This window comes from Aquarana catesbeiana, linkage group LG04 (assembly GCF_042186555.1).
Source record: "Aquarana catesbeiana isolate 2022-GZ linkage group LG04, ASM4218655v1, whole genome shotgun sequence".
NCBI classification, from domain to species: Eukaryota; Metazoa; Chordata; class Amphibia; order Anura; family Ranidae; genus Aquarana; species Aquarana catesbeiana.
Window position 1 is genome coordinate 287474366 of NC_133327.1, and position 25679 is coordinate 287500044.

Here is a 25679-nt window from a genome sequence, read left to right on the forward strand (position 1 = left end):
GCGCTCTCTCGTCCCCCCCTCTTTTCCTGCGGCCTGCCAGGTTGCGTGCTCGGATAAGGGTCTGGTATGGATTTTTGGGGGGACCCCATGCCATTTTTTTTTATTTTGGCGCGGGGTTCCCCTTAAAATCCATACCAGACCTGAAGGGCCTGGTATGGAATTTAGGGGGACCCCCACGTCATTTTTTTTTTAAATTTTGGTTCGGGGTTCCCCTGTGGGGAATTCCTATGCCGTTTTTATCAATGAACTTCTGTGTGTATTGTCGGACCGGCAATGCAATAGCCGCGAGTAGTTTTAAATGACTTTTTTTCCTTTGAAATGTCATTTTGCTGTCAGACTGTTCTAAATACAGGAACCATGCGCCCCTTTACATGCATACTATAGACACCCCCCAGGTACGAAATTTAAAGGGATATTACACTTTTATTGTTTGACTTTAAACATTATTAAAATCACTGCTCCTGAGAAAACTGCCGTTTTTAAAACTTTTTTTTGCATCGATCCATGTCCCCTGGGGCAGGACCCAGGTCCCCAAACACTTTTTATGACAATAACTTGCATATAAGCCTTTAAAATTAGCACTTTTGATTTCTCCCATAGACTTTTAAAGGGTATTCCGCGGCATTCGAATTTGCCGCGAACACCCCAAATTGTTCGCTGTTCGGCGAACTTGCGAACAGCCGATGTTTGAGTCGAACATGAGTTCGACTCGAACTCGAAGCTCATCCCTATCCACCACCAGACAATTGAGTGAAGAATCCTTCTGTGGCACCCACCACCTTATTAATAGGGGCGCTTACTGAATATTGTGGACCCTCTATCGCTAGAGAGGTCAAACAAGCTTGGTAGTAACCCTCTATGGGGCGGTATAGATGGAGTCGTCCTCCTGCAGTTCCAGGTTCCCACTAGAGGTGGGGTGGGGTCTTCCTTATCACTTATATTATGTTTATGTGATCGTTTATAACTTGTTCATTGCATTGATTAGCGCGACTATTTGAATATTTTGTTTTGCACTTTTGTCAGGTCTGCCAGGAGATTCCAACCGTCACTCCGGTTTCTTGACCGGTAGTCTTGTTATCCCAGTATCAGGTGGAGGGACAGTTGAGATCCTGCAGCCAGTGTTAGGGGACCACAATAGATGGTGCAAACAGCCTAACAAGGAACCACCAACAAATAACTCACGGTTAGTAGAGGCCGGAGACAGGAACCAAGTGGGAGAAAGGACATTCCTAAACGATCCAAGGCAGAAGTACACGGGGGTCAACCAGAAGGTGGCGTCAGGAACAAGCAGGGTCGGCAACAAGATCAGCATAAATCCAAGGGGTAATCCAAGAAGCAGAGTCAGGAACAAGCAACTCAGCAACCAGAAACACAGTAACATACACCAACAAACAGGAACCTATACTAGGGCGAAGATAGGAAGGGGAAGTGATCATTTATAGGGTCACTAGATCAGGTGACTGCCTACAGCTGATCTCAGGGTGAAGCCAGCATCCAAACTCAAGGAGCAGAACATAACTTTGATTCTACCTTAAGGGAAGTTCCCTGGTGGCTCAGGCAATGGGAAACCGTCCAAAGGGTCCCAGGATCAAATCCCGGACACGGTGTGACAGTACCCCCCACACAAAGATGCCCCCTGACCTATTTGGGTGTGGATGGGTGCCCATCATGGAAGAACTTGACCAGCCGTGGGGCATGAACATCATAGATACAGCAATTGTCTACCCCTACATCGGGAATCCAGAATTTTACTAATTTTGTATTCCTGATGGTCATCCACCGAGACCGGAGAGGGACGTCTAGAGCAGTGTTTCTCAACTCCAGTCCTCAAGGCACCCCAACAGGTCATGTTTTCAGTATTTCCCTTAGATGAAACAGCTGTGGTAATTACTAAGGCAGTGAAACTGATCAAATCACCTGTGCAAAATAATGGAAAGCCTGAAAACATGACCTGTTGGGGCGCCTTGAGGACTGGAGTTGAGAAACACTGGTCTAGAGGGTAGAGAACTCATTCTTGAAAAAGGGTTTAAGCAAGGATACATGAAAGGTATTGGGAATTCAAAGGTGAGGGGGCAAGCGAAGTTTATAAGCTACTGGATTGACTTGCTGAAGGATATAAAAAGATCCTATAAATCTAAGACCTAATTTGGGAGTGGGTTGCTGCAGCTTTATGTTCTTGGTCGATAACCATAGCAGCTGATTAAGACGAAAGCGAGGTGCAGGTTTTCTGCAACGGTCCGCAAACCCCTTGTATCTGCATACAGACTGCAGCAGAACCTTTCTTATGTTCCTCCAGTGCTTTGTTAATCTTGACACCATGTTGGCTGCCACAGGTACTTCCACCAGGGAGGACTGAAAGGGAAGCACCCAAAGGCAGCTTGGAAAGGGGAGCATCTAAGAGAACATCTAAGAGAAGAGTGCCAATGCTGGTTTCCCGTCCTTGCCCATCTGCTGACCTCCCTGTGTATGACCTTGGCCTGGCTTTGTTTACGATTCCGGTATCTCCATTTACTTGTATATATTGTTGTTTGCAGTGGGTTTGTTGTGTTGGTTTTGCACTGTTTATATTCCTTTTACTTGTCACTTGTTTAATAAACACCATCATTTTTTCACTTACATGTGTTTCTGGTCTCCTCTGTGCAGTCCACACGGTCTGGTCAATTAGATCCCCTGACACGGTTGTAGTAGACCTTGTGGAACAGAACAATGCATTTTGATGGCCACACAAACCGATCAAGCTCTAACAAAGGCTATAACATCTTTTTTAAGAGTAGGCCACCAAACCAGGGACTTCAAGCGTAGGAAGGTTTGATTGATACCTAGGTGTCCGGATACCTTCTTCCCATGGACCCATTGTAACACTTCTTTCCATAGTTCTAGGGAAACAAACAAGGTATTGGGCGGAACCAAGAGATTAGAAGGTGCCCGAGATTGTGCAGCCAACAAGTTCCTTTGTAGAGCAGTACCAGGTGCCAGGTATGTACGTTACTACAAAGTTAAACCGGGAGAAAAAAAAAAGTGCCCAGCAGGCTTGTATGGAATTCAGTCTTTGAGCTTTCTCCAGGTAGGTCAGGTTCTTATGGTCAGTCTAAACCACCACCGGAATTTCCTTACCTTCTAAAAGGTGTCTCCATTCAGAGAATGCTAGCTTTATAGCCAAAAGCTCTCTATTCCCTATGTCGTAGTTTTGTTCTGCCACAGAGAATTTCTTGGAGAAGGCGACCAGATGAAGCTTGTTGGAAGTAGGTTCTCGTTGAGATAACACTGCTCCAGTGCCTACTTCGAAGGTATTAACCTCCAAGAAAAATTGAGCATAGGGCTTAGGATGGCGGAGTACAGGAGTGGAGCAGAAGGCAGACTTTAGATGATTATTAGTACACGTTTTCACCACAGCTAAACATTAGCTAAGGTGGAGGTACAATCTTTTTTTTTTTTTTTTTTTTTTTTTTTTGCCGTCAAGGAGTTTGACTAATACATCTTTAAATTAAAATAATCATCATTCCCACAAGGCTGAAAACACACTGATTACTTTTTAACATCGTTTTAAAAGTTTCATTGAAACCAATTGCTTTATTCAATCATCATTTCCATTAACTTGATATCTAAACAATAACATTCTTGAATTTTCTTTGTCGGTACACTGAAAGAGGTCTATTTCACAGTGAAGATGACTGATCATGCAAGTTCTAGCATTCATTACTATATTGTTAAAAATAAGTTAAACACAGCATGCAAACTGCTACTTATTTATTAAGTGCAATGTACACAGCAGCCAATAAACAGCCATTTGTAACCTTTTGAGCTGACTTGCCATCAGTGTGGTTGGTTATCTAATTGGTTATTATGGAGTTCTACACAGTGAGGCTGACTCACTAAAGGAGCCGTGAATCCTCAACCAATCATTTGCAGCTGTGTTCACTCTGAATACCCAATCGTGTGAAGATTGAATAAACAGGAATCTGCTTTTCACATGACTGGGCATTTGAAGTGAATTTATTGAGTGAAGGTTCCCAACTGCCCCAGCAAATCAGCCTCAGTGTGTCTTGAGCATATTTGAGAATTAGAATTAAAAAATAGAAAATGGAATTAGCTAAAAATTATACAGGGAAATGTTGGAATTTTTTTTTTTTTTTTTTGAAGCAGTATAATACCCAAAACCTAAATTGTAATATATTGCAGCTTACCCATCCTTAAAGTGGTTGTAAAGGCAGAAGATAAAAAAAACCTTCTGTGTGTAGCAGTCCCCCTTATACTTATGTGAGCCCATCTCTATTCAGCGATGTACACAAGTTTCCCTCTGCCGTTCGGGACTCTGCCCCCTGATTGGCTGAGACATAGTAGCGGCGCCATTGGCTCCCGCTGCTGTGAATCAAAGTCAGTTAGCCAATCAGGAGATATAGAGAGGGGCGGATCTGCGTCTAAAGGGACACATGAAGCTGCAGCTCGGGTGCCCCCCAATGCAAGCTGCTTGTTGTGAGGGCACTCAAAAGGAGGGAGGGGCCAGGAGCACGTTTTTTTACGTGTTTTTCAAGAGTTTTGCATTTTTGGGAAGTATCTGTTGTCATGCAGGAGAAACCAGCAAAAACACATGCATGAAGAGTTTCTGCTGCATTTCCATTGAAGTCTATGGTACCTAAAATGCAACCTGCTGCAGGCAAAAAAAGACCCTGACCATTACCCAAAAAATACACTGGTTGAAAACACACAAATGTGAACATGACCCATAGGATATCATAGTAAATGGACTGTAGTGTATTTCTGAAACCTGAAAAAGCACTGCAAAACACATAGGTGTGAACCTAGCCTAAGGCTAGATGGGTAGATGGGTATGTGATCCTACTATGGAGGCTCTGGAAATTTAGAGTTAAGACCGCAGTATATACAGAGGTTCCTTGGTGTGGGAACTCTGGCTTATGCATATTTTTGTAAATGTGTGCAAACAAAACCCTTTGTTTTTAACGTTAGACAGGGTCAATTTGGTTGTTTTGCAGGCTGGCAGGTAAGGGTGCTGGGAAAGCTTTTTTTTTTTGTTTGTGATGTGCATTGCCCTTCCATTGCCACCTTGCTTCAAAGCCCAGTTATACGTTGGGGCAGTTGCCACTTTTCTGTACAGTTGGTTAAATTGGGTGTTGTGCCTTTAAGGGATGGGCTTCCTCAGGCATATCTGCCCTTAAAGCGTTTGTTAACCCAAAAAAATAAATAAAAAAAATAATGTATCCTGCTCCTTTAAAGCATGTTATATGACACAGTGCTTGTCCGGTGTCATTTGGCCCCCTTTAACACCTAAAAAACCTGGCTGATCCTGTCAGTTTCTCCCTACCCCTCTGTAAACTGACCACGGTGTATCATGGCTGCTGAGACAAGACACCGTGGTCAGTTTACTTGCCTCTGTCATCAGCAGCCAGCTATCTGCTCTCATCTCTGCTCCTGTGTCTACCTCCCCTCTCTGTCTGTGTGTGAGCCGCCCCTCCCCCCTCCTGCTCTCATAACACTAACCTGTATACACCATCAGCACTGTCTCCTATTGCAGTGTCCCCTCTGTAAATGATTTATAAAAATATAAATGCTGTAAATACCCAACTTCACAGCCGATATTGCGGTCACATGACCAGCCAGCTCTCTCCTCCTCCTCCCCTCGAGACTGACATCAGCAGGGGAATCTCAGCCCCACCCGCTGAATCTCTCAGAACAGGAAAGGAAAAAGCTGGCCAGTCATGTGATCACAATCTAGGCAGTAAAATGAGGCATTTGCAGCATTTATTTTTATAAATAACACACAGAGTGGATCCTACAATAGGAGGCAGTGCCGATGGTGTATACAGGTTAGAGTGGCTTAACAACCACTTTAATCTATCCATTCTTATATGTGCTCCCACTATGGAGACTCTGAAAATTTAGAGTTAGAACCGCAGTATACGCAGAGGTCTCTTGGTGTGGGAACTGCGAATTATGCATATAGAGGCAGGTCCATAAACATTGGGACATTGACACAATTGTAATCTTTTTGGCTCTATACACCACCACAATGGTTTTTTTAAATGAAACAAACAAGATGTGCTTTAACTGCAGACTTTGAGGGTATTTACATCCAAATCAGGTGATTTGCCTTACTTCATCAAACAGACTGTTCATCTCGCTGACAAGTCTCTGGTTTTCCTCCTCAAACATTTGAATCTTCTCTGGGGACAATTCATCTTCACCTAGACTGTCATCCCAAAGACCTGAAGTGATCTGAGCGTCAGACACCATTATTTCTGTATTATCTTCTCCAGCTGGTTTGCCATCCTCCTTCCCTTCTGCATTTCCAGAGGTGGTTGTCTGTTGAGTGCCACATCTTCTCTTTATGGATCTGTTCTGATTCCAACCCTGACAATCTTTTCTTGTCCACCACATGTTTAACTCTGATAGCCCTCTGCTACGAGTATAGGTTACACACTCTTTTTAAATAGTCTCCAATTAAATCCAAGATGGCATTTCTATGTTCTTTCACTTGAGATGAAACGATATTCTTACTTTCTTCTGTTCTAAGTTGCTGGATAGCATCAGAACATGTTCTCATAAACGTCTGCACATCCTAATCATTCTGATCATGCTCTGTATCCGTCATACAGGAATATTTTGAGGTTACATGACTGCACACATTGATATAGTCTTTCCTGTGCTCCAGGTAAAAATCCTTCAGTTTCCCAATGTTATTGATCACATCCTGAGCTCTGGCAATGAAGGTCCCCTGGGGCCAGCTCTTCCTCAGCAAGTCTGTCTCCAGCAGGGACACCCCCAGCACCTTATTGCTGGTTTTCACAGTCTGCACTGGCTCTAAACAGCAGAGTGATGTCAGCCGCCATATTTACACTGCCACGTCATCACGTGTGCCAAGGAGAAACACGTCCGCCGGGAGCCAGGTGGAGGTACAATCTATAGTTACACAGATTATGCTACATTTAGAAAAATTGAGGTGAGACTGAACAACACAGTTGAAAAGTATATGGCAATTCTTGGTACACTAACTGTCTTCCTAATGGAACCGATTCTGGCCTCCTGGGTCATTAAGTATGAACTTGATTATGACCTAGATTGTTCATTCCCCTTTTTTCATTCCCCCTTTTATTTCCACCCTCAACCCTTCTCAGCCCCAATCGTCACGCATGCATCCTATAGGCAGATCCAGCTAAAAATTATAACATTTCTTCTTTTAAAAAAAAAAAAAAATTAGGATAGGATTTTCATAGAGTTTTTAATGAAAAATTCAGAAATATAAACTACAACACATATAAACTGCACACTTTTGTATTAGTTCAAAAATATGCATATAAATCATTGTGTTGATATTTCTTTTTCACATCAGCTGAAAAGAATTTTTTTTACAGTGTTTACATATGTTGCATCAGCAATAGGCTTTCTTTTACTTCCTGGGGCCAAAAACTTCTCAATCGTTGGGACTGAAGATATTCTTGCTTTGAAAGCCTATAGAAGAAGCAATGTAGGTATATTAAAATCCATACTTCATATAAATGTAATTGTTTGAATAGGATAACAAAGTAAGTATAAAAAATGAGCCCTTTAAACATAAAGGTAATACGTTAATATCCTGGGATTCCTTGGAGACCACTGGAAGCATAGTGCATGGTTGAGATTCAGCTGTGATGTTCATGTAGTATATATTGAACAAATAATGGAAAACAACCACTTTGGTGGTGTAATTGACAAGACATAGTTTACCTGTCAGCTGAACATTTTCCATCAATCATAATGCAAAATGATTAATCACACGGTTCGTGTCCCCCATCCTTCCCTTAGCCATTATAGTTAAAATGAAGTGATTGTAAAGGCAGAAGGTTTCTATCTTAATTCATTCTATGAAGAGGGACTCGAGAAGAGGAGGATATTGGCTGCTTTGTGCAAAACCACTGCACATAGCAGGTAAGTATAACATGTTTGTTATTTTTAGAGTAAAAACAAAAACAAAATACAAACAGACTTTACAATCACTTTAAACCTCAGATGTAGAACGGTCCCACTGTTTGCCTGCTCCAGGCATTTTTCATAAAATTTTCCCCCAATGACTATGTTGCAGTGTGCAGGTATGGCTACATGTTCTATAGAGATAAATAGAAGAACAAAGTTGGGCACTTTTTCCTGTGTCATTATCTCCTACATTATCACAGTGGCAGGGCACTATCACAAGGGTTTTTCATAAAAAGGTAATCTGTACTTTAAATAAAAATGGCACAACTTACACATAAAGTATGTAATTTTTTTACCTGTAAATTAGGAAAGTTTTGCAGGATAACGGGATGTAGCTCTTCCACTGCTAAAATGACTTCCAGGAGCTGCACATCTGCTATACTAAATTGTCTTCCAACTAAATATTCCTGGTTTTCCAAAGCCTAAACAAATAAAATAGGACTAGTTACACAAAAAAAAGTAAATGTAATCACAGAGATTGCCATGTAAGGAGTGCATACAAAGTTTTGCCCCATTCCTCCCACCGTATAGCAACCAAGTTCCTGTTCTATGATCGGAGGACACCTTCTTACAATCAGAGAAAAGGGCACCAGTTGAAGTGTTGGGTGTTAATTTTTTCCTCTGTGTGCTGGATATACTATACCTTGACCTGCCATAAGGTAAACAGTTTTTCCCTGTTCTAAAGAATGTGAACCCTGGACAGGGTTAGAGTTTCCCCAAGAATTCCTATGGGGATGCCTAAGAAACTGTTCTTAGAAATGACTGCTACAGTTCCACAGATCCATCAACCAAGCTGATTACCTTGAAGTGGAACTAAACTCACTGATAGGCACAAAGAGCCTATGTAAACAAGGTATTTCCCCGTTCTGCCTTGTGTCATGACAGCGATCACTGCTCTCTGTCAGAGAGCAGTGATCGCTGTCATATAAGTTGAAACCCACCCCGCCCAGATAGAATCATTCCCTAGGACACACTTAACCCCTTCATCGCCCCCTAGTGGTTAACCCCTTCACTGCCAGTGTCATTTACACAGCAATCAGTGCATTTTTATAGCACTGATCGCTGTATAAATGACAATGGTCCCAAAATAGTGTCAAAAGTGTCCGATGTGTCTGCCATAATGTTGCAGTCCCAATAAAAATCGTAGAGTTACTAATAAAAAAAAAATTATAATAAAAATGCCATAAAACTATTCCCTATTTTGTATACGCTATAACTTTTGCGCAAACCAATTAATATACACTTATTGCGATTTTTTTTTACCAAAAATATGTAGAAGAATACATATTGGCCTAAACTGAGAAAAAAAAAGATTTTTTTTATATATTTATGGGCAATATTTTTTATAGCAAAAAGTAAAAAATATTGCGTTTTTTTCAAAATTGTCACTCTTCTTTTGTTTATAGCGCAAAAAATAAAAACCGCAGAGATGAACAAATACTACCAAAAGAAAGCTCTATTTGTGGGGAAAAAAAAGGACATCAATTTTGTTTGGGAGCAAAGTCGCACGACCGCGCAATTGTCAGTTAAATCGACGCAGTGCCGAATCGCAAAAAGTGCTCTGGTCAGGAAAGGGGTAAATTCTTCCGGAGCTGAAGCGGTTAATCGCTAAACCACTGGCAACAAAAGTGAGTACACTCTTAAGTGAAAATGTCCAAATTGGGCCCAATTATCCCTTTACCCTCCCCAAGTGTCATGTAACTCATTAGTGTTACAAGGTCTCGGGGGTGAATGGACAGCAGGTGTGTTAAATTTGGTGTTATCGCTCTCACTTTCTCATACTGGCCACTGGAAGTTCAACATGGCACCTCATGGCAAAGAACTCTTTGAGGATCTGAAAAAAAGAATTGTTGCTCTACATAAAGGCTATAAGAAGATTGCCAAGACCCTGAAACTGAGCTGCAGCATGGTGGCCAAGACCAGACAAATACCAGTTTATCAGGACAGGTTCCACTCAGAACAGGCCCCGCCATGGTCGACCAAAGAAGTTGAGTGCATGTGCTCAGCGTCATATCCAGAGGTTGTCTTTGGGAAATAAATGTATGAGTGCTGCCTGCATTGCTACAGAGGTTGAAGGGGTGGGGGGTCAACCTGTCAGTGCTCAGACCATATGCCGCACACTGCATCAAATTGGTCTGCATGGCTATCGTCCCAGAAGGAAGCCTCTTCTAAGGATGATGCACAAGAAAGCCTACAAAAATGTTTGCTGAAGACAAGCAGACTAAGGACGTGGAATACTGGAACCATGTCCTGTGGTTTGATGTCTGATGAGACCAAGATAAACTTATTTGGTTCAGATGGTGTCAAGCATGTGTGGCGGCAACCAGGTGAGGAGTACAAAGACAAGTGTGTCTTGCCTACAGTCAAGCATGGTGGTGGGAGTGTCATGGTCTAGGGCTGCATGAGTGGTGCTGGCACTGGGGAGCTACATGCCAACATGTACTGTGACATACTGAAACAGAGCAGGATCCCCCTCCCTTCGGAGACTGTAACGCAGGGCAGTATTCCAACATGATAACGACCCCAAACACACCTCCAAGACGACCACTGCCTTGCTAAAGAAGCTAAGGGTAAAGGTGATGGACTGGCCAAGCATGTCCCCAGACCTAAACCCTATTGAGCATCTGTGGGGCATCCTCAAACAGAAGGTAGAGGAGCGCAAGGTCTCTAACATCCACCAGCTCCGTGATGTCGTCATGGAGGAGTGGAAGAGGACTCCAGTGGCAACCTATGAAGCTTTGGTGAACTCCATGCCCAAGAGGGTTAAGGCAGTTCTGGAAAATAATGGTGGCGACACAAAATATTGACACTTTGGGCCCAATTTGGACATTTTCACTTAGGGGTGTACTCACTTTTGTTGCCAGAGGTTTAGACATTAATGGCTGTGTGTTGAATTATTTTGAGGGGACAGCTAATTTACACTGTTATACAAGCTGTACACTCACTACTTTACATTGTAGCAAAGTGTAATTTCTTCAGTGTCATCACATGAAAAGATATAATGAAATATTTACAAAAATGTCAGGGGTGTACTCACTTTTTTTAAATACTGTACATCTCGGCAGGATGCCAAAACTTGCATAAGAGTTCCAGTACTCCCCTACCAAATGGGTAGAAAAAACTGAAACCACCATATATGTTAAAAACATATATGCTGCAGAGTTATTGAAGCGTTCTTGAGGTTCTGTGTTCACTATGGTAACAGTTAGGAGTGTTTACCGACTCACTGAACATAGAGGGCGTAGGCAGTGTGGAGTGATGGGGACAGGTTTTATCCTGATTCATGATACATTATGGACAGGCTAGAACATGGTTAAAAGAAAATAAATTATACCTTTTCATAAACTGGAAAATATCTGTTCAAAGCTCTTTGTTTAATAAGATCCAGTTGTTTCTTCTGTTCAGCTTCAGCCATAAAGAATGATGGTATAACCAATCCCATTAGGTCTGTGCTCCCCTCGGTATACATATCAATGCTGGAACACAAGAAAATGCACAGTAATTATCATTTATACCAATGTACCCCTCTCTAAGTACAGCCTTGTGTAGTACTGAGTCACAGAAGAACCCTATTTTCCCTAAATATCACATGCGATCCTAAAACTGTCAGTTCACTATGAGCTCCATTCACTAAAGCAGATCGCATGCGATATTTAGGCGTCAGGACACATTTTCTCTAAATATCGCATGCATGTTGTTTTGCTGTATTTGCCACAACAAAAGTTAAAAACGCCTAGTAAATACCGCATGAAATGGCGTTAAACTCAATTCACAGAGGGAAATGAATAAATGCATGCAGTAATTAACCACTTCCCGCGCTATAGTGAAAGACAGCTACAGCAGGAGCTCACTTTGCAGGGAGGGAGTCATATGACGCCCTCCCATGATCGTGTGGCAAGCTCTGAGATCGCAGAGTCCTTTGGACTCAGCTGATCACAGATCAGGGTAAAGGGTCCAATCACAGCGCCCCTTTACCAGGTGATCAGCTTTGACCAATGACAGCTGATCACGATGTAATCAGAAGCCAGTTATCGGCATTCCTTTCCTCACACTATCAGTGTGAGGAGACGGGAGCCGATAACCAGCTTCTGTTAAAGGAACATATGCACCGATAATCAGGGCACTGATTATCAGTGTGCTGATTATCAGTGCAGTCCCACCAGTGCCCATCAGTGCTGCCAATCAGTGCCCACAAGTGCTGACAATCAGTGCTTATCAGTGATGCCAATCAGTGCCTCCTCATCAGTGTCACCTATCAGTGCTGCCTATCAGTGCCCATCAGTGTCACCTACCTTTGCCTATCAGTGCCCCCTATCCGTGCCACCTCATTAGTGCAGCCTCATCAGCACACATCAGTGAAGGAGAAAAATTGTCGGCTTGCAAAATATTATAACAAATCATGAAGAATGTCATATGGGTACAGTGTTGCATGGCCGCGCAATTGTCATTTAAAGTGTGACAACGCTGAAAGCAGAAAATTGGTCTGGGCAGGAAGGGTGTAAAAGTGCCCAGTAGGTTAAGTAGTGGTCCAGGCATGGGCATGTGGTATCTAAAGAATGTAAAAATATAATTTTGAGTAATTTTGGCCTTTTTAAGTATAACTAAAGGAAAAACTTTTGTTTTGGATAGAGTGGAGGTGGATTAGAACACCTGTCAAGTTATTGTTGTATGTGTCCATATTAGGGAGATTCACCCTCTCCATTTGTCCTGTTTACCATTATCATTGAAAGTTAAAGTAAAAGAAGATCTAAAATTTTGGGATGTCCCCAGAAAAGTAATAGAGGGCAAATCTTCCAATGGGGACACAGATGGCAAAAAGAATAAAAAACAAACTGACAGGGGTTCTAATTCTTCTCCACTGTATCCATCCCACTGGATATCACTCGAGATAAACCACATGGTTTCATGAGATAAGTACTGCGTATTTCGGAAAAATACTGCATGCAGTATTTTAGAAGCGTTTTTTTAGTTAATGCCCCCAAAAAATGTTTGAAAAACGCTATGCGGTATTTTACCGCATTTCTTAAAGCGGTAGATACCACTACATTGTAACTTGCTTCAGTAAGTGTTATTTAAGCTGGTCATAGACGTATCACTTTCTAATTCTAACTATTTCACATTTTAATTATTAAATCTACTTTGTTTCAGTGTGATGATAAAGTGCAGCCAAAATCTAATGAAATTGTCTCCAACATACCTATGTTTCCTACAACCTCATCCTGATTTTACATTTTTGAAACTTATGTGAGCCTGTACAATTTAGGATTTTTGCACACTACACAAAAAAGTAAATTGTACAATGAGATTGTGACATTATGTGGCCAGCTTTAGGCTGGAATAGCTGCTGAGTCACTGACCTGGAAAAAGTATGCAGACCAGGAAAGTCAGAGCCGGTTCACACGGGGGCTACTTGTCAGGCGACCTAGCCGCCTGACAAGTCGCCTCCCGTTCTGTACAATGGAACCGTTCTAATCGGAGCGACGCAAGTCGCTCCGATTTAGAAGAAAGGTTCCTGTACTACTTTGGGGGCGACTTGCATAGACTTCTATACAGAAGTCGTCTTGCAAGTCGCCGCGGCAGTCGTGTGCAGGTCGCCTCGGTGAGACGACCTGCAAGTCGTGCCGCTTCTAATGTGAACCGGCGCTTAGAATAATGTCAGGAGAACTCCTAATCAGCATACTTGTTGTGGGGCAATGACTCAGCATATTGAAAGCAAAAGGTCAATATGACAAACAGCCTTTATAGAATGAAAAGTCAGCTATATAAATTCTTTCCAAGCAAATAGCAACACATTGTGAGCAGCTCTGAATCAGAGAAGATTTTTATTAAACATGTGTAGCGATACTTCCGTAGGAGCTGCTGACTATTGTGGTCCACCTGTCACCCTGCCCAGCCCGGCATTCATCTCTCAAACACTCACAAGACATAGAACAGTCCATGCGCTTTGTTTTTTGTATTTTTATTGAGGGGCTTGAACTTGGATGGGGTAAGGGAAGTATGGGATGCCCAGTAGAATTGGTAGAACTCGCTTGCGACTATATACAGTCTGGTATATACACTCCATCTCTCCTCCTGCACATTGCTTCATCTCTAATCTTCAGACACAGCTAGCACAAAGTGATTAGGCCTGACACTGTCTCAGCCAGGCCTTAGCAATTGCCCTTTGCAGGCAGGCACCCTTCTGATGCTAGCTGTCCTACATGCGGCTACTGCCTAGTAACCCATATTCAGGCCCTGCCAGCCCTCCTGGCTGCAGCTGCCCTGCTCCAGTGCCCATGACACCACAGTCCACTCTGCTGGTTCTGCACCCATCCCAGACTGCATTCTTCCAGTCCTCTCAGGTCTGTGCACATCACTCAGCAGCCCTCCTGGCTGCAACCAGTTGTTCCTCTCCCTGAAGACTTCCTCCTGCTGTCCTCTTGCTCCTCCTGTGCCTCCTGTCCAGGAGGACACCCCTGTGGTTTGTACGAGGGTCCCATCTGCACCCAAGCCCAAACCCAAGGTCACCCGCCCCCCAGACTGGGGAGCTCCCTCAAGGGCCCCGGCAGCTTAACATTCCATCTCCAGCTCTTCCACTGGAACAACTCCTCCCCAGCTGGGCTGACCCTCGGTATTTAAAGATGCCTACCCCCTGCCAATCCAGGTTGGGGATTGGTCAGGGCTCCCTAAAACACCTCAGGCAGCTCCACCTCTTTCCAGCAAACTCCAGAAAGAAGAGGGAGGTCTCAGTGATGCTGCCTGTGAGTCATCAGCTGCTACCCTGAGCCACTCCCAGCCCAGATCAAAACAAGCAGGCCTGGCTGCCAGCCTGGCCTGCCTAAATTTACCTATTCTACAAAATCCTATCTCTAGCACCTACCTACCTTCCTAGAGGGTGCTACACATGTATGTGGAGGTCAGCTTACAAGGAAAACAATCGCCGACTCATGCTAATCATATACCGTGTATGTACTCTGCAATCAAGATAAAAAAATTGCACACCATTGGTCATTATGGTGTCCTTTTATGAAACAGATCGGCTGCGATCCCGAGTCTCGCCGCTGATCTCAGCTCATTACCAGTTTATGAAACTGAGATAATCAGTGGAGAACATGTTCTCCGCTGATTATCTCAGCACAGTGAGACTCTGTAACTGACTGTCACAGAAACGGCCAGTTTATGAAGGTGCGATCTCAGCACCTCACTGGCGATCTGTGACAGAATTCTCACTTTCTGATTCACCATTTCAGAGATGGAGAATCAGAGTGAGAAGCGTGAAGCTGGCTGAGTAATCTGGAGAAAGCAAGAAGTCTTTTGACTTTCTTTCACCGAACAGTCAGAGCACACCTTCCCCACCATCACACACCCCAAAACCAGCAGGATAGGAATTTATAGTGTGTGTATGTGTGTGTATATATAGATATAGATATAGATATAGATATAGATATAAATCTATCTAGATAATTTTTTTAGATGTTCACGTCTCTGGCTGGGTTCACACTTGTGTGATGCGTGAACCAGCGTGATTCCTGTGCGGGTTTCCACATCACACCTGCATTGACATCTGCATACCACTGCAGGTGTCAATGTAAAGTTAATGACACCCCCAGATCATTTCACAGATTGCAGTGCGAACCATGTAACCATGTTCACACCCATGCGATCCGATTCCGGTGCGGACCAAATAAAGGGTCCTGTACCATTTTGGTGCAAATGCAATATGATTTGGGGCCAGTTCACACTGCTGCGGTGTCCGACATTCCACAGGCATTGCATGTAATTCGCAGCGCACTGCCGTTCACATTACATGCGATGTCTGTGCGGTGCAATATTAGCCGTACAGATAGCATGGTTGATATTGCACCGCATTCGGTGCAAACACGCAAAGGACCCCTTTTTCTGTTCAGACCAGAATCAGATCGCATGTGTGTTCACACACATGCGATCCGATTCATGTCCGGACAGTCAGTTCGCAGTGCGATATGGAAGCTGAACTGGCGGTGTCGTTATCAATGTGTTGACACTCCCCAGCGATTCGTATATGGCAGTGTGAACTGACATGCGAGTCGGTACGATGCGGGAACCTGCAGTGGATTCGCAGTGTTCTCGCATCGCACCAGTTTATCAATTTTTATGTTTATCAATTATGAAATATATTTTATTTTAATTTATTAATAAATATTTATACTTGTATACTTTATTAAAATTATTTTTTAATGATTATAAATGTATTTTGCATTTATATGAATGGTGTATAGCTGCATTACATATGTGGATTACATTAGTTTACTATACACCATTCAGATTTAAATAGGGACATGTATGATCTTTAAATATTGATAAAAACAATGTTTTTTTTATAATTAGGTTAATGTATATTGTGTAGGGGGAATTTATTATTTTATTAATATGTTGGGGAACAATGTGTGCTGATTTGTGTTAAACTTTTGTATTTTTTACGCTTCCTCATACTGTAATCCCGCTACATCACACGAGATTATAGTGAGAGGAGCCGTTTTCAGGAGTTCCCGGCATTTGTAGATCGCTCCTCAACTCAACAGAAGAAGCGATCTACACACTTTCATAAACAGGCATTCAGAGGAGAGCGATTTCCTTTGAGAATGCCTGAGAACTGAATCGCTGTATTTTACCGCAGTTTCATAAAAGGACAACTATATCAGTTAAATAGAAAATTTCCATCTGATCCCACTGCAATATTTATTTAGACACATTAATGCCCATGTCAACAGCATGCCCTGATCCATGACTTTGCAAAATTGCAACATTCTCAATGTTTCTGGAAAATTCCCCTCATCACTTACAGACATATCCTTAAGTCATAAAACAGTGACACAACAATATTTCTCACCAAAAACATGTTTACCAAGTTTTATACATGCCTGACATGTACATTTATTAAGCTTATAATAAAACTTCTCTAAGATGGCTGATACTTTTACACAATGCTGGTAGAGTGATTCACCAAGGATCATCTCTACATAAATGGTAGCCTCCATGTTTCATTCAGGGAAGTTTCCTGTAAAGTGACTCTAAACCTTACCTGGATAACACTTAGTTTGCTAAAGGAATGTGTAGCATAAATAAATGCAATATTTTTATTATAACATACGCTTTTCACCCCCCCCCCCCCCCCCCTCCGCTCTTGTATCTAAGTGCTGCTGATCTCCTCTAACCTCTTTAATTACACACGCAGATTGCGCATGAACCCCAATGGATGTGACCGCCAAACACAGCTAGTGAGTACTAGGGATGAGCCGAACACCCCCCGCTTTGGTTCGCACCAGAACTTGCGAACAGTCAAAAAATTTGCGCAAACATGCAAAAACCGTTAAAGTCTATGGGTCACGAACATGAAAAATAAAAAGTGCTAATTTTAAAGGCTTATATGCAAGTTATTGCCATAAAAAGTGTTTGGCGGGGTCCCTTAGTCTGCCTGTAAAGTAGCACATTTTTCCCATGTTTAGAACAGTACCGCAGCAAAATGATATTTCTAAAGGTAAAAAATGAATCCAAAATTGCTCACGGCTGTAATGTATTACCAGATCCCGGCAATATACATAAAAAAAATTTGAAAAAAACAGCGTGGGTTTCTCTCCCCCCCCCCCTCCCCCCAGTCCAGGCTCTTTGGATATTAAGGGGTATTCCACACCAAAATTTTCTTTAAAAATGGCATGGCCCCCCCAAAATCCATACTAGACCCAAAGGGCCTGGTATGGACAGGGGAACCCATGTCGTTTTTTAATTCTGTCATAGGGCTCCCCTTAACCACTTCAGTACACTATATTATATATTGTACACTGCACTATGTAACCTGCACCGTATTATATATGCTACACTGACTGCTCTATATACTCTGAACTGCAGTATATATACACTATACGGACTGAACTATATACTCTGCTGAAAAATTGGGCCTTAGGTGTTGGTGGTGGCAGAACACCGTAACTCCTCACAGTATTGCCCCGTACACACGGTCGGACTTTGTTCGGACATTCCGACAACAAAATCCATGGATTTTTTCCGACGGATGTTGGCTCAAACCTGTCTTGCATACACACGGTCACACAAAGTTGTCGGAAAATCCGATCGTTTTAAACGCGGTGACGTAAAACACGTACGTCGGGACTATAAACGGGGCAGTGGCCAATAGCTTTCATCTCTTTATTTATTCTGAGCATGCATGGCACTTTGTCCGTCGAATTTGTGTACACACGATCGGAATTTTGTTGTCGGAAAATTTTATAGCCTTCTCTCAAACTTTGTGTATCGGAAAATCCGATGGAAAATGTGTGATGGAGCCTACACACGGTCGGAATTTCCGACAACAAGGTCCTATCACACATTTTCCTTCGGAAAATCCGATCGTGTGTACGGGGCATTACTCTTGTTGGACGCAGGAACGGGCCCTGCTGTTAAATATTATTTCAGAAATTTAAAATGACATGCCCCTGTTAGGGGGGCAGAAAAATTGGGCCTTGGGTGGTGGTGGTGCTCTATCAAAAAATATTGTTGGAAGCTAGCATCATCATGATTGAGGAGGAATAGGATAGGCAGCATTGGCAGTCTTCAAGGGATCCCAGATCCGTAGCAAATTCAATTAGTTACATCAGCATCAGGTGCTTAATAGCTGCTGATCCAAGACTGATTCATTTTTATAAACGTGAGCCTAGCAACGGAGTCTGTGGACAGGCGCACTCTTTGATCCCTTACAAACCCTCCAACAGCACAATGTGAGTTCAGAAAGCACGCTGGATGCAGGACAGGCCAGTAGCTCAATTGCATATTAAGCAAGTTCTGGCCTGTGGTCCAACCTCAAGACCCAGTAACTGAGTGGATGCTCTGTTCGAAAGGTCTCCAAGTCTGCTCTTGTCCCTAGATATTTCTGCACCATATAATGGAGACGCCGGCGATGGTTGCTGGACCCTTGGCGCTAAGGACTGAAAAATTGTTTAAAGCCATCGGTCAGCCGGCCACCTTCTCCACTGCTCTTCCTCTGACCGAACAAAGCCTCAGAAACACGTTGTCCAGCACCAGGAAATAGTAACCTCCCAGGGTCTGAAAATGCGTTACACACACTTTTCTTCAAGGCATCCTGAAGAGGTTTCATCCTCTGCTCCCTCTGCGAAGGCAGAATACGTTCTGCAACCTTACCCTTGTAACATGGATCAAGAAGGGTTGCCAGCCAGTAATGATCCCTCTCCTTAATACCACGAATCCTAGGGTCCTTTCGCAGGCTTTGCAGAATCAGGGAGGCCATCAAGCGTAAGTTTGCAGAGGCATTCGATTCTGAGTCCTCTGGGTCACTAAGGATCACATTATCCGTAGCTACCTCCCCCCAGCCACGTACAACTCCTTGGGTTTCTGGGGACTGAAAACCATCCCTCGAAGACTGTTGCGTGTTATCCTCGATATCCATGCTGACACAATCCCCCTCTTCCTCTTCTTCCTGTGTGTTTGGCGGACCCGCAGAAATACTATCTGGATAAAGGGGGCCTTGAGAGGAAAGGAAGTCCTCCTCTTCCTCCTGCTGTTCTGCCTCAAGTACCCTGTCCACGATTCCACGAAACGTGTGCTGCAGCAGGAGGACTAAAGGGACAGTGTCACTGATGCATGCATTGTTGCTGCTGACCATTCTTGTGGCCTCCACAAATGGTGACAGGACAGTGCATGCATTCTTGATCAGTAGCCACTGGTGTGGTGAAAAGAAGCCAAGCTCCCCTGACCCTGTTCTGGTGCCATACTCGCACAGGTACTCATTGATGGCCCTCTGCTTTGTGTGCAGCCGCTGCAGCATTGCCAACGTTGAGTTCCACCTGGTGGGCATGTCACAAATGAGGCAGTTGGTGGGCAGGTTGTTTTCCCTTTGAATGTCAGCCAGCGGAGCACTGGCATTGTATGACAGTTGGAAATGACCACAGACTTTTCTGGCCTGGCTCAGGAGATCTGGTAAGCCTGGGTACCTGGTCAAGAAACGCTGTACCAAATTCAGGCCGTGTGCCAAACATGGAACATGGGTCAAGTGTCCCTGCCGGAGGGCGGGGAGAAGGTTGGTGCCATTGTTGCATACAACCATTTCTGTCTGAAGCTGGTGTGGCATCAACCACCTCTGAGCCTGCCCCTGCAGAGCTGACAATCTCCATCCCAGTGTGGCTCCTGTCCCCGAGGCAGACCAACTCAAGCACCACATTACATCTTTTTGCCTGACTGCTTGCTAAGCCCCTTGAGCTTTTAGGGAGCACTGCTGGTTCAGAGGACAATTCTGCAGAAGAGGCCATAGAGGAAGAAGAAGAGGGAGGGAGGGGAGCATACAGATGTTGTGGCAGAATCACCACTAGCTTTTTGGAGGCATGGTGGTGGAACAAACTCCAACACTGAACCCTGTCCTGCATCCTTCCCAGCTGCCAACAGATTTACCCAGTGCGCCGGGAAGGAAAGGTAACATCCCTGCTCATGCCTACTGGACCATGAGGTCAGTGGTAATATGAACCTTACTGCTGACCGCCCTGTCCAACGAGGCCAGAACATTGCCTTACACATGGCAGTAGAGAGCTGGAATGGCCTTATGTGAAAAGAAATGGCATTTTGGAACCTGCCACTGTTGTACAGCACATTCCACAAATTCATGAAAGCGGGCTGAGTCTACCAGCTGAAAAGACAGCAGTTCAGCAGTTACAGTGGTAGCAATTTGGCCAAGCTAGCATTTAGACGCTGAGCATGTGGATGGCTGGGACCAAATTTCTTTTTACGGTTCAGCATCCTGTGCAACCTATGTGTGTGATTATATGTCAGTATTACATTGTATATCCCTGTGTGTTGCGGTCGTTCGGGTGCTTATCTAATAGTTTTTTTAAACTATCGATGCCCCCGCTGAAACCACGGCCTGTGGAAGGGAATTCCACATCCTTGCCACTCTTACAGTAAAGAGCCCTCTACGCAGTTTAAGGTTAAACCTCTTTTCTTCTAATTTTAAGGAGTGGCCACGTGTCTTATTAAACTCTCTTCCGCGAAAAAGTTTTATCTCTATTGTGGGGTCACCGGTATGGTATTTGATAATCAAAATCATATCCCCTCTCAAGCCTCTCTTCTCCAGAGAGAATACGTTCAATGCTCGCAACCTTTCTTCATAACTAATATCCTCCAGACCCTTTATTAGCTTTGTTGCTCTTTTTGTACTTGCTCCATTTCAGGGGCCGAGAACTGGACAGCATACTCCAGGTGAGGCCAGACCAAAATCTTGTAGAGTGGGAGAATTGTTGCTTTATCCCTGGAATTAATCCCCTTTTTAATGCATGCCAAAATTCTGTTTGCTTGTCATTGCATGCCACTGCTGAGACTATCATCTACTAGGAACCCTAGGTCCTTTTCCATCCTAGATTCTCCCAGAGGTTCACCCCCTAGTGAGTAGATTGCATTCATATTTTTGCCACCCAAATGCATTATTTGACATTTTTCTACATTAAACCTCATTTGCCATGTAGTTGCCCACGCCATTAATTTGTTCAGATCTTCTTGCAAGGTTTCCACATCCTGCAGAGAAGTTATTGCCCTGCTTAGTGTCGTCCGCAAATACAGAGATTGAACTGTTTACCCCATCCCCCAGGTCATTTATGAGCAAATTAAACAGGATAGGTCCCAGCACAGAACCCTGGGGGACCCCACTTCCCACCCTTGACCATTCCCCATTTATCAACACCTTCTAAACTCGCCCTTGTAGCCACTTTTCAATCCATGTACTCACCCTATGGTCCATGCCAACAGGCCTTACTTTGTACAGTAAACGTTTATGGGGAACTGTGTCAAATGCTTTTGCAAAATCCAGATACACGTTTACTGGCCTTCCTTTATCTAGATGGCAGCTCACCTCCTCATAGAAGGTTAATAGATTGGTTTGGCAAGAATGATTCTTCATGAATCCATTACTGCTAATGATACCATTTTCATTACTAAAGCCTTGTATATAGTCCCTTATCGTCCCCTCCAAGAGCTTGCATACTTTTGATGTTAGGCTAACTGGTCTGTAATTCCCAGGGATGTATTTTGCCCTTTTTTGGTAATATGGGTGCTACATTGGCTTTTCTCCAATCAGCTGGACTGTCAGTAGACTGTCAGTAAAAATTAGGAACAATGGTCTAGCAATTACTTGACTGAGTTCCCTAAGTACCCTTGGGTGCAAGCCATCTTGTCCCGGTGATTTATTAATGTTAAGTTTCCCAAGTCTATTTCTAATTATGTCCTCTATTAGCCATTAGGGTGCTTCCTGTGATGTGTCATGAGGACAAACACTGAAGTTTTGGTTACTGAAGCCCCCCCCCCTGATTCCCTTATGAAGACTGAGGAGAAGATTAAATTAAATTAAATACCTTCGCCATCTCCCCATCCTTTGTAACCAGATGTTCTTCTTCATTCTTTATGGGGCCAATATGGTCTGTCCTCCTTTTTTACTGTTTATATACATAAAGAAGTTCTTGGGATTTTTTTTATTGATCTCCTCCGCTATGTTTCTTTCGTGTTCCACCTTAGCCGCCCTAATTGCCCCCTTACATATCTTGTTGCATTCTTTCTAAAGTCTAAATGCTGATGATGACCCCTTAGCCTTGTATTTTTTAAAGGCCTTCTCCTTTGCTTTTATATGCATTTTTACATTGGAGTTAAGCCATCCAGGACTTTTGTTCGCTCTTTTTAATTTATTTCCCAATGGGATGCACTGGCTAATGCTCTTATAGCAAACTCATCACTCCTCCGTGTTCTTTGTTTCTAAGATTTTATCCCAATTTATATCTTCTAGCAAGGTCCATAGTTTAGGGAAGTTTTGAAATTCAGTGTCTTTGTGTTCCCCTTTCCTGTGTTTCCTATTTGTGTGATTTATACTGAAGCCAATTGACCTGTGATCGCTGTTTCCTAAATTGCCCCGTATTTCCACATCTGTGATCAGGTCTGTATTGTTGGTAATCAGTAGATCTAGTAACACCTTGTTTCTAGTTGGTGCGTCTACCATCTGCCCCATGAAATTGTCTTGCAAGACGTTTAGGAACTGGCGAACCTTAGACGAATGCGTGGTTCCCTCCGCCCAGTCTATGTCTGGATAATTAAAATCCCCAATTATGATAACACTTCCCATCCTTGCTGTTAATCCAAATTGTGATAGGAGGTCCGTCTCACTCTCCTCCCTCAGGTTAGGGGGCCTATAGCATACTCCCAGTATTTTCCCCTCAGCTTCATCCCTTTGGAGCTCTACCCATAAGGATTCCACCTCCTCCCTAGCTCCCTTATTGATGTCATCTCTCACATTCACTTGTACATTATTCTTGATATATAGGCATACCCCTCACCCTTTTTTACCCGCTCTATCCCTGCGATAAAGGGAATATCTTCCCAGTCATGGTTGCCAGCCAATCATGAGAGCTGTTGAATCAGCTCTCATCTCTCTCTCCACAGTTAACCAGCTGTTGTGGATCTGCTCGTCAGTCCCGCCTACTTAAAGATCTGCAGCTCACTTCATTCCTGTCTTCGCCTTGGTCACATCACAAGAAACCATCTCCTGCGTTCCTGTTTAAAGACTGGCTTTGCTGACATCTCTTCTGGCTCCTTAACCTGCTTGCTGTTCCTCTACTTGGATCCCTGACTTCTGGCCTGGCTGATTACCCGATCTGGTTACTGAACTCTGGCTTGGCTGACTACCCGATCCAGGTACTGAACTCTGGCCATGCTTTGACTACGCTTACTCTATTTTCCTTTTTATTTTTATTAATAAACAAGTGATTTTACTGTACTTCTGTCTCGGTCTGGTTCATGGTTTCTGACAGAAATTCCCACAAAATAAAAATCCTCCTCGTTCAACGGTATCTCTAGTTCACCCATCATGTCTGCCAGGCTCCTGACATTGTTGAACATGCCACGTAGTTTAGACCGGTCGCATACTGTCCTCTTATTGGGTGTTCCGAGATTGCAAAAAGGACTTTTTACTATACTTACCTCGTGTTTATGTGCTTTAGTCAACCTACCACTAATGTCCCCAATACTACCCTCTGGAATATATTCATTGCTGACTATCTCTACCTCTGGATCCTCCCTCCTGTCGCCTAGTCTAAAAACCCCTCTAACTTTTCGGCCATCTTCACTCCCAGCAGATCTGCATCCTCCTAATTTAGCTGCAGTCCATCCCTTCTATAGAACTTGTGACCGACTGAGAAGTTGGCCCAGTTCTCCAGGAATCCAAACCCCTCCTTACTACACCAGCTTCTCAGCCACTTGTTTACTTCCCTAATCTCCCTCTGCCTTTCTGGTGTGGCTCGAGGTACCGGTAGTATTCCTGAGAATACTATCATGGAGGTCCTTTTCCTCAATTTAGCTCCTAAGTCCCTAAAATCGTTCTTTAGGACACTCCATCTGCCTCTGACAGCCGGGTCCTCCCCAGCCCCTCCCAGTAATCTGCCCACCAGATCCGTATTGTGCTGAACCCAAGCGCCCGGTAGACAGCATACAGTTTGGCACTTCAGGTCTTTGTCACGGTTTGCCCTCTCTGTCCTTCTAAGAATTGAGTCCCCTACCACCAGAATATGTCTATCCTTTCCCTTCTCTTCACCCCCACTCTCACTGGAGAAGTTCTTTCCCTGGCAGCTAGGAGAGAGTCCCTCAGCTCCAGCAGTGCTGGTCCCTGGCCGGTTTTACCAATGTCTCTCGATTGAGCGTACCTATTGGGATGCTCAAGCTCAGCATCGGCATCCTTGGCACTTCCCCCTCTGTTCTTCCTGATTGTCACCCATCTACTCGTTTCTAGTGCCTCCACCCCTTTGTTTCCACCCACCTCTGTGCTGGCCCCTGCCGGGTACGCTCCCAGATCTCCTTTAGTATGGAGGGTCTTCTCAGTGCTGACAGTTGCTTCCCTAGATTCAGATCCTTGGCTTCCAGGGAAACAATGTGCTTACATTTTCCACAGCCGTATTCGCTCTCGATCAGATAATCAATGAACGCATAGATCCAGCAAGATGTACACCGAGTCACATCTCCACACCCACCGGGCATCGTACCTACTAATTTAATGAGGATTGGAGATTATACTCTGTCCAAATTACCTAACAACTAGCTTCCTGACACTAATACTCAGTACAATACACAGTGTACTGCTAGCAGATTGGCTGCAAGTACTTGTGACACCTATTGCTATACAGTGGAGTTCCACTGTACCAGGAGTATGCTCGTAATCCAATGTACTCGCATATCAAAGCGAGTTTTCCCATTAAAGTCAATGGAAATGTAAATAATTAGTTCCGCATTGACTTCAATGGGATGCAATACTGCATACTGCCAGAGGCGGGTGCGCCAAAGAGCCTCAGAAACGGCCGAAAAGGCCAGAGGGACACTTCGGCTGACCTCGGCAAACCTCGAAAAGACTCCGTTTACGAGCCCTTCTGAGGTTTGCCGAGGTCAGCCAAACTGTCCTCGGGCCTTTCCGTGCATTTCCGAACAGCGCAGATCGGCGACTTTCGGCTCTGCTCGGCTCCGGCGCCCCCCACCTCAGGCCAAAATCGGTACTGCACACCGCTTTTGACCTGAATCCTGCTCATTTTGCGAGACAACACTCACAAACTGAGTTAGGATTTTTAGAAATACAGTGCTCGTTTTGCAAAATGCTCGTTAACCGCGTTACTCGCAAACCGAGGTTCCTCTGTTCCTCTCAGTACAGGTTTTTGAGAGGACTGGAGGTATAGTAGGGT

At 43.9% G+C, this 25679-nt stretch overlaps 1 protein-coding gene and 1 pseudogene across 3 annotated transcripts in view; both read right to left on the minus strand.

Moving 5' to 3' along the window:
• Positions 1-5824: 5824 nt before the first annotated feature.
• On the minus strand, positions 5825-6845 carry LOC141139980 (syntaxin-18 pseudogene; annotated as a pseudogene).
• A 370-nt stretch (positions 6846-7215) lies between these two features.
• LOC141139983 (glutathione S-transferase 3-like) overlaps positions 7216-25679 on the minus strand; it is a 70817-nt gene continuing 52353 nt past the window's right edge. For all 3 annotated transcript variants that reach the window (XM_073626657.1, XM_073626656.1, XM_073626658.1), the window contains 3 exons: positions 11300-11441; positions 8262-8387; positions 7216-7464 (listed from right to left, as the gene is read on the minus strand). In XM_073626657.1, the coding sequence (XP_073482758.1) occupies positions 7342-7464; positions 8262-8387; positions 11300-11441 (391 nt within the window). In that variant the 3' untranslated portion in view covers positions 7216-7341. The remainder of the gene's footprint in view (positions 7465-8261; positions 8388-11299; positions 11442-25679) is intronic.